This window comes from Tenrec ecaudatus, chromosome 1, assembly GCF_050624435.1.
Source record: "Tenrec ecaudatus isolate mTenEca1 chromosome 1, mTenEca1.hap1, whole genome shotgun sequence".
Taxonomy (NCBI): domain Eukaryota; kingdom Metazoa; phylum Chordata; class Mammalia; order Afrosoricida; family Tenrecidae; genus Tenrec; species Tenrec ecaudatus.
In genome coordinates this window covers 163,244,721-163,254,492 of record NC_134530.1, presented here as the reverse complement: position 1 = coordinate 163,254,492, position 9,772 = coordinate 163,244,721, and the positions used below count along the sequence as shown (strand labels likewise).

At 46.2% G+C, this 9,772-nt stretch overlaps 1 protein-coding gene across 1 annotated transcript; it reads left to right on the top strand.

The window, feature by feature from the left end:
* Positions 1-4,888: 4,888 nt before the first annotated feature.
* LOC142437082 (protein S100-A7-like) lies at positions 4,889-6,159 on the top strand. Its single transcript, XM_075540378.1, has 2 exons — positions 4,889-5,029; positions 5,995-6,159. The coding sequence occupies exons 1-2, from the start codon at positions 4,889-4,891 to the stop codon at positions 6,157-6,159; spliced, it is 306 nt and encodes a 101-aa protein (XP_075396493.1).
* Positions 6,160-9,772: the final 3,613 nt, after the last annotated feature.

Below are 9,772 nucleotides of genomic sequence, written 5' to 3'. Positions count from 1 at the left end.
GATGACAAGGGGTCAAGGGATCAGGTAGCAGGCATCAAATGCAAAAAAAAAAAAAAAAAAGGTTCTATTGTATTTCCCAGTTTGTGAATCACAAAAGGAGTAGATGCATACAGACAATAACTGATGCAATAGTTGACCAGGGGCTTGTGGGTGGGGTTAGGCATGGGTAGTTGGGAGTAATCAGGGGGTTTGGGTAGCAAGCAATGAATGCAGGAGGGGGAGTGAGGATTAGAATGGATGTGATAATGCATGTACAACTATATTAAAGAGTGGTTTAACTATGGAAGTGTATGATGGAATATGATATCAAGGAAACCACTAAAAAAGAGAGAGAGCCGGAGAAACCAAACTTGACCAATATTTACCATGGAGAAGGAGGAAGGGGCATTGAGTTTATGTAAATGGTGATGGACTAATTTCAAATAGGCTATCAATAATGGTCATACAGAACGACAAGTACAATCAATGACACTGAATTATACATGTAGAAGTTGCTGACATGAAGAATGTTTTGTTGGGTACACTTCTGCCACAACTGAAAAATAATAATTACATGAATAACAACGAGGCCAAGGAACAAATCAGTCTTAAAAAATGATTGTGGTAATCTCCTGGATAAGATTGAATTGTATGACATGTGGGTGCAGTGTCAATAAAAATTAACAAAGCACAAGAACCAAATAGAAAGGAAATCAAGAGGAAGGCGTTCAAATAAATAAAAAAAGAACAAGGAAAAAGAATGAAGGATAACAAGGTCTTCCCTTGATCTCCCTTGGGCTGGATGCTGTGAGAAGCAAGCAGGGCACTGGCTCTGCACAGGGCTCAATGTATTGGTCTTACCTTCATCAGAAACCTCAGTCCTTTTCTAGCCGCCTACCTAGTCCCAGCTAGTACTAGCCAAGCTGGTGTGTGGCTGTGAGGTTGGGGTACCTCCCTACGGAACACTAAATCAGTCTTGAGAAGAAGAGCCAGCCACGTGGCTGCCTATCCTTTGGGCTGTGGACACTCAAAGAGGGCAGGACTTGCCTCTTAATGCCCAGGACACTTGAGTCACGGTGGGAGCAGTTGTCGTGAGGGCACAAGAGAACGGTACTTGGCAACAAATATCGAATAGCTCTACTGGATTTACTTCTCTCACAACTGCCCAGGCTAAGGATAAAGAGTAGCTGGCCTAATAAGATATGCCCAGTAAGCATGCATTATTATAAGTGGATGATAGGTACAGGGGTGCACACCAACTACAGCAAACTACTCCCATCGTCCTCTTCTGACAGAAGTGGGGGTGTGGCAACTGGGAAATAGATGTGTCGGAAAGCTTTTGTCATTTTCACATTATGACGTGATGAAGACAACACAATCACTGAATTGTGTGCATGTCCAGCTTTTGCTGTGAAATATCATGTCACTATAATATGAATGTATGGAGAGGGAGACCTCAGACCTGCCCTGGTTTCAGTGATGATGGATGGAGACACTGAATGGAGGGACACGGAAGAATGTGGGAATTGGCTGAATCTGTGGGAGACTTCAGGACACTTCTGTAGGCAATCCTCGGGGATGCTCAGTGGCTAAGCTGGAAACTGTCTGTGTCCTGAGAGGACTCAGGAAGGGGTGCAGGAATGTGACAGCTGTCAGTGACTCGTCAGTTCTGTCCACCGCAGCCCCAGGTCTCCTTACGCTGAGTTTCGGCTCCTGTTTCCGTGTGGAAATCAGTTTGTGTCAGAAGATGGTGTGGGTCAGAGCCCGGTCATCTCTGTCACTCTGACACGAGCTGATTTGCATAGAGGAGGAGGAAGAATTGAAGATGCCTCAGGAAAGCATCTGTCACAGGTTTGGTAAGGTGTAACTGGAAAACTGTGTGTGGGCGTGTGTGTGTGTGTATGTGTGTGTGTGTGTTGGGGTAGGGGCGTCAGTGCAAGATCTCCTATGTTCTGGATGCATGTCCCCTGCAGGAGGTGTGACTGTGTTCAGCCCAGAGTCCTCCCTCTTTCCTGCGAATAAGGTCCCTTCCCTGGATTTGGAGTTTCCAGGAAGCTTGGTCCAGGCTTGATCCAGGTTCATAATCTGAGTGTCCTAAATAACATGCCTTCCCAGCAAAGTCGTGGTGTCAGTGCTGACATTGCAGAGGTAAGGATCATGAGGCATTGGCTGTGCAGCGGCTACCTGAATGTCTGGCACAGTCTGTACGCTCTCCAGCAGCAGCAGAGCTGGTTGGTTTATGAACTATGAGTCCAGGCTTGTTGCAGCAGAGGGTGAATTAGTATCCAGCGATATGCTGCATGCAGGGTGCTAATAACCTTCCTGTTTAGGATGCATTATGCATTGGGGTGATAACCACAAGGTCACCAGTTTGAATGCACCTGTCGCTCCTGTATGGTCAGCAAAAACCTCTTTCTGCTCCATAAAGACATACACATGGTGTAAGCCTGTGGTCAATCCCATGTGAATACAGTCCAGGGATATGAATCACCTCGTGATGACAGAGAGTACTGTAAAGGCAATGATGGGAGAGGATAGTTTGTTCAGAATGTAATACCTCATCCTCTGATCTCCTTTTGGGTCATTATAAAGTTGTTTCAGTTTTAACATTTTCTCCTTTTTTTGGCTGGAGAGTTTTCTATGTTTAATCTAGTCGGTGTTGGCTTTCATTTCTTTGCTTCCAGTTTGTTGGGTTTTGTATGATTTCCTGACTGTGAAATTCGGGATAGGTAGCTCTGTAGAGCATGTACTGGATGGACAATTACCTGTGGGCATGACAGGGGGATGGAGCGACATGGGGCTTAACAACAGAGAGAAGAAAAAGGAAATGTTTTCATATTGACGGTAGTGATGATTGCACATCTCTTGCTAATACCATTAAATGATTCATTATGGGATATGTGAAGTAAATGGCAATAAAATTTTTAATTTTAGAAATTTTCTTGAAGCAGACATGTGAATCTTTTCATACATAAGCGTCTACATTCTATTTATGCATTTATCCAACTGTCGACCCCGGCAATACACAGGGGCAGTTCTCCTGTGTGTCATGGGGTCACTGTCGATCACAGTCAACTTGATGGCAGTGGGCTTAGGATGTAAAGCCCAGTTAAGACATGGTCCACTTAGCCCCACCCCCTTATTGGGTTTTGGGAGGAAGAAGGCCTTGGTGAGGTCACCTAGGAAGGGCACTTACTGGTGGCCTTGATTGCTTATGGGAAATGTGGGTCACCACCCTGAGGAGTGTCTACACATTTGCATGGACAGGGCTGCCAGAAGCAGACAGCACACAGGGCCCCAGGGCTCCCAACCCCACAGACCCAGGCTCAGCCTATATAGGGCCTGCTCTGTGCCCAGAGACACAACCTCCCTCGTCTTCTTCTCCGGGATCATCGGAATCTCCGGTAAGTCTGCACCTGCCTCTGAGCTTTCCCTGGAGTGCTGTCCAGAGCCTCTTGCTGTTGGGTCGGCAGGAGCTGGGAGAGCTGCTGTGGGGAGAGCCTGGGTTCTAGGCCCAGTTTGAGGCTGACTTGGGGCCAATGGTCCTCATCCGTCTTTCATTGCTCCTTGTGGCTCTGCTCTCTACGTCTAGGGGAACTCGTGGTTGTTTGGATGGAAACATTTCCAGTGGGAGTGCAGGACAGGATCCTTCCCTCTTTTTGCCTTCGTTCCTCTGTGGATTCACCTGCATCCAGTCCCCAGTATCATGAATCCCCACTCCCTCTGTCCATATCCAGGTGTCCTCTAGTGTACTGGGTTATAAATTGCACAGCTAACCAGAGGTGAACAGTTCAGAACTAGCAGGTGAGCTGCTCTCTCGGAGAAAAATGAGACTTTCACCTCCCATAAAGAATGACAGTCTTGTACCCACAGGGGCAGTTGTCCCCTGCCCTATAGGTCACTCCTGAAACGTGTCAGACCTGAGTAGATAGTTATGTGTTTGTTTTTTTAAGCTCCGTAGCTCAGAGAAGGGCTCAGGGTCACATATGAGTCTAGTGAAAGCTCTCCCCATCTCCATAATTGGGACCCTCTCTCATTATTACATGACACGTTTTGGACCAGCCTCAGATAGGCATTTGTCAAACACAGCTCCACCTTCCAACCCTCCTGTCCAATGATTGCCTAGTGAACTCTTTAGCCTAGGGCTCAGTGGCTGTCCTTGGACACGGCTGCCACAAGCTGGGTGATTCTTCTTAGCAGTTGACCAGGCTGAAGCTTTCTCCCACGTGGGACAGTGATGGCGGGTGGTTATTAGCTGCCCTCATGGCTGAGTCCAGGTTGTCTTGAGAATGCTCTAGAAAGTGAGAGGGCAGAATCACAGGGCTCCACTTCTCTGATTTGAGTTTCAGTCCAGGCTAGACCTCTGAGTGTTGGAAGAAAGTCTTGCTTCAGGGGTCTTAAATTAAGACCTTCTCTTGATATAAAAATTGTGAAGCCCTGCAGTTCAGAGGTTAGAGAAGAACAAACACTTGATGGTCTTGGATTGCTGACAACCCAAAGGACCCCAACTCCCCACTTCTCCCATTGAATAGCCTAAAGAGGGTGGGGTTCTGTTCATGTATCCTGTGGAATAGATAAAACCAACGGACTGTGCTAATAGTCTCTCACTTCTGGGGTGGTCTAGGAAACCTCCTCTCCCCTCCTCGTCATTCTGATAGGCCGTGTTCTCTGCTCACACTCACACTCTTCCTCACTTCCCCAGTCACGGACTGGGACAGCCAGTCTCACCCTTGACTCTGGGAGATAATTCATTCCAACACACAGCGAACTATAAATCCCTTTGCCTCCCTCTCAGGCCTACCTGCCCTTGCTCCTCAAGCCCTTCCGCACCATCTCACTCAGAAATGTTGTCCTGTGGATAGGAATTCAAGGTCATTATCTTTTCCCTTGCAGTTCTTTGAAAGCAAAGATGAGCAACACCCAAGCTGAGAAGTCCATCATGGGCATGATCGACCTGTTTCACAAATACACTGGACAGGATGACACCATCAACAAGCGTGACCTGCTGAAAATGATGAAGGACAATTTCCCCAACTTCCTCTGTGACTGTGTGAGTTGGGCAGGATGCCCAGTGTTGGGCCTTAGGCTGGATCCCCTGTGGTTGTCTGATCCTGAATCTAGCAGTGCATCCCAGCTGTCTTTCCCGGGTCACCATGTACCCCACATCCCAACAAATTCTAGGGCTACCCCAAGTACAGAAGATGATATAGTGAATGGAGTCTCAAGTGCAGAGTGAGGTTCCCTGGGCTCTCCTTCTACTCTTTGAAGCTGCATAGTGTGTGAATGGAGCACGTTGCACATACTCTGTGATTGGAATGTCTTCCGAGGGCCATTATTCACACCAAGGGGAAGATGTCCTAAAGGAGAAGTGATTTGTGAGCGGACAAATCTGATATAGATATAAAGGGCTGTAAAGGGCTGACCAGCGGAGTGGTGTGATTTGAAAGGCTGTCGCGTGCTGGGTTTGACTACAGTTACCTCCACCATCTGCCTCAGAGTCTCCCTGCCCTACATTGGTTCCTCTGGGATCAGTGGGACTTCCTCAAGATGCAGCCCAATAGAAATCATACCACGGAACACGTGGACATAGGACTTTGCATTTGGCCAGCGTTATTCTCACACTGGGGTTTCCTGTAGAGATGTGGGACTTCCCGGTAAAATTTATAAAAACCTGTGCCCCAAGGAAAGGAAATCTGGAACTCATGTTGCCGGGTGGGCATGAAGAGAGATAGCAATTGGACCACAGGGGAATGCAGATGGTGCCTGCTGGGATGAGGGCCCCTGCCTCCTTTATTGGTATGGCTCCTTCAGAAAGTGCTCAGCATGCTCCTGCTTCCCATCTCAGGGGTCTGGGGTTGAGGGATCTGAATGGAGCAGCCACACTTCTCATTTATTCCTCTGCCAAGGTCACATCCTATACAACTGCCATCCACCCCCCAAGTCATTTCTGCCATTCTCAAATTAAATCTCACAAGTAATAGGCTTTTGCTTGTGTGCACCCTTTTCTTTCCGCAGGAGAAAAGAAAGAGGGATTACTTGGCCAACCTGTTTGAGAAGAAGGATAAGAATCGGGATGAGAAGATTGAGTTTTCCGAGTTTCTGTCCACCCTGGGCGATATAGGCACAGACTACCACAACCAGAGCCACGGAGCCGAGCCTTGTTCCGGGGAAATCCAGTGAGCCTGGTGCAGCCCAGAGGCGAGCCAATCCCCACCTCAATAAAGTGTCTCCTTCCGCTCACCCTTGCCTTGTTGCTCCTTCTTTGGGGGTGTGTTTACATTTGGGCAGAACAGTTGATTGCTGGTTCATTGCTTTATTGATTCTCCAAGATACCAAGTTCTTCCCCAAGATGATCACTTCTAGAGGGATATACCCGTGTCTTGACACCAGATTGGATCTCTGTTTTTCTACCGGGCCTCCTGGTTGCCTTCCACTCCCTACACCTTAAGTTAAATGGTCTGATAGCTTAGGTCGCTTGGGCAATGAGCAGGTTAGACAATGTGCTCGAGTCCAGGTGGACGCTTACTCTCTGGGCCGCTTTCCTGAGCTGCAGGGACTACAGTGGCTTAAGCACGAGTGACCTGGCCTCTGCTGCTGTGGTTCTATGTTTGGGTCCGTGTGAGCAGGCATCATCGGTGTGATCTCACATGCTGTGTGTCAAGGGCCTGATCTGATCATCACACTGGTCTGATGATCAAAGAGCAGGAGACAAAAAAGGGAAGGCTTGCCGAGCCATTTATCTCTCTGTCCTTCAATTAAACCGGCATATGGTTTTTGGTCAGGTTGTCAAAATAACCTAACTACCTCAATCCACCCTTGCCAACTTGGCACATGTAGACAACTCTTTAGCTCTATGTAATTTCTGGAACATAATGAAATCACACTTCCCAGCAAACATCTATCATACATATAAATGAAAACACACTGAGTCCAATTGTATCTGATGTATCATACATGAACAAAGGACAGGTATTCAATAAGCACATATAAAGTAAATCCTCTGAAAATTACAAATCTGGCTTTTGGAAATGATCATGTGGTCGTAACTGAGAGAACTATGTTCTTCTACTACCCATTCTTTATTACTTTGCCCTCAGCAAGCACCTCAACTGGCTGAGGATTTTGCCTGGTGGGGTGACCCAGACCTTCATTTCTGATGGGTCTAGGTCACATGCTGACCTTCTGACCACCCTCCTCCTGCATGGTGGACTCACACACTTGGAACCCACCCCACCCCCAACAACACACACACACACACACACACACACACACACACACACACACACACACGGTATTGACCTCTAACTCTTCGAAGACTTGGACATCTTTCCTGACATAGTAAATGAGTTTCCTGTTGTTACTTTTACGTGCTTTGAGTGGATCATATTCACCGGGACCTTGGGCACAACTGACTGAAACATTGCCTGGCCCTGCCTCATGCTCACCATTGTTCTTAGGCTCACAACGTCCATTGGTGCAGCCAGTCTGTCAATCCATCTTGTTGACGATCTTCCTTTTTTCTTTTTTAATCATTTTTCAGGGGCTCATACAATGCTTATCACAATCCATCCATACATCACTTGTGTAATGCACATTTGTGCATTCATTTTCCTCATCATTCTCAAAATATATGTTGTCCACCTAAGCCTCTTGCTTCAGCTACTTCTTTATCCCTGAATCCCTTCTCCCCACTCTCTCACGAACCCTAGATAATTAAAAAAAAACATTTAGTAGGGACTCATACAACTCTTATCACAATCCACACATACATCAATTGTGTAAAGCACATCTGTACATTCTTTGTCCTCATCATTTTCAAGGCATTTGCTCTCCACTTAAGCCCTTTGCATCAGATCTTCTTTTTCCCCCCCTCCCTCCCCGCTCCCCCCTCAATCATGAGCCCTTGATAATTTATAAAATATTATTGTGTTTTATCTTGTCTGACGTCTCCCTTCACCCACTTTTCTGATGTCCAGTCCCCACGGAGGAGGTTGTATGTAGATCCTTGTAATTAATTTCCCCTTTCAACCCCACCCTCCCTCTACCCTCCCAGTATTGCCACTCTTAAAACTGGGCCTGAAGGCATCATCCCCGCTACCTCACCCCCCCCCCCCCATATTCCCTGTTTTTCCAGTTCCAATCTGTACCAGTGTACATTCTCCGGTATAGCCAGATTTGTAAGGGAGAATTTGGATCATTTTAGTGGGGGTCAGGGGGAAGCATTTAAGAACTAGTGGAAAGTTCTATGTTCCATCATTGCTACACTGCACCTTGACTGGTTCGTCTCCTCCCCACGACCCTTCCATAAAGGGATGTCCAGTTTCCTACACATCAACTTTGGGTCCCCAATCCACACTCCTCCTCAACCACAATGAAATGAATTTTTTGATCTTTGATACTGGATACCTAACCCCTTCAACACCTCATGATTATGCAGCCTGGTGAGCTTCTTCCGTGTGGGCTTTGTTGCTTCTAGCGAGCTAGATGGCTTATTGTTTACCTGTAAGTCTTTAAAACCCTAGACGCTATATCTTTTGAGAGTCAGGCTCAATCAGCTTCCTTCACCACATTTGCTTATGTACTTGCTTTGTCTTCAGCAATTGTGTCAGGAAGGTGAGCATCATGGAGCACCAAGTTAATAGAGCAAAGTATTCTTGCATTGAGGGAATGCTTGAGTGGAGGCCCCATGTCCATCTGCTACCTTAATACTAAACCTATAAACATGTGCACATAGATCTATTTTGCCATCCTCATATATAAATGTATTTACATATGTACATTTCTTTATTTAGACCTCTATAAATGGCCTTTGCCTCTTAGTTCTTTCCTCTATTTCCTTTTACTTTCCTCTGGTCCCACTACCATGCTCAGTCTTCATTCGGGTTTCAGTATTTCCTCTCGGTGACATTGCCATTGATCACGCCCTACTAGGCCTCTCACACCTTCCTCACCACTGATTTCGATCACTTGTTTTTCCCTTGTCCCTGGGTTTGTTAACACCACTTCCTTTCCCCTGATATCCCCTTCTCCCATGTTCCCCTGGAACCGTCAGTCCCATTGTTTTATCCTGCAGATTGTTCATCCAGGCTCTGTAATTTAGACAGACTTGAGGACATAATAACATGCACAAAAACAAGACAGAGCAAAAGGAAGCAACAAAACAATAACAACAACAAAAAGGCCATGACAAAAAAGCAACAACAGGGATTGGAGGAACACGGTGACTAGTTTTCAGAATGATGAGGGCAATACATGTACAAATGTGCTTTACACTATTGATGTATGTATCAATTGTGATAAGAGTTGTATGAGCCCCTAATAAAATGATTTTTAAAAAAGTAGGAACAAAAGAAAATGTTTTGAAAAAGATGATGGCAACAAATCTACAAATGTGCTTGACACAATGTCTAGATGCATGGATTGTGATAAGAGTTGAAGAGCCTCCAATAAAATGATTTAAAAAACCCCAACAACAACATGGAGTAGAGGAAAATGGCCAGTAGTCAAGACTCACCTGACCGGAGCTCCTGCTGCCAGACCAGAAAATTGGGAGGTAAGGTGAAGACCACTGGGACATGGAGTCATGAAATTAGAATTAGGGTACTAGGGTATCTCCTGAACTCCCCTTTTTGCATGTGATTTCTACTCACAATTTGACCCAAGGACACTCTAAAGCACTCTATGTTCAAAAAGCAGTGTTCGAAGCTCCAGCTGTAAAGCTTCTCCAAATTTTCCACTGGGGAGCAGCGATTTCTCCAGGCTGATGTCCTAGAGGGGACACAATCCCAGACAC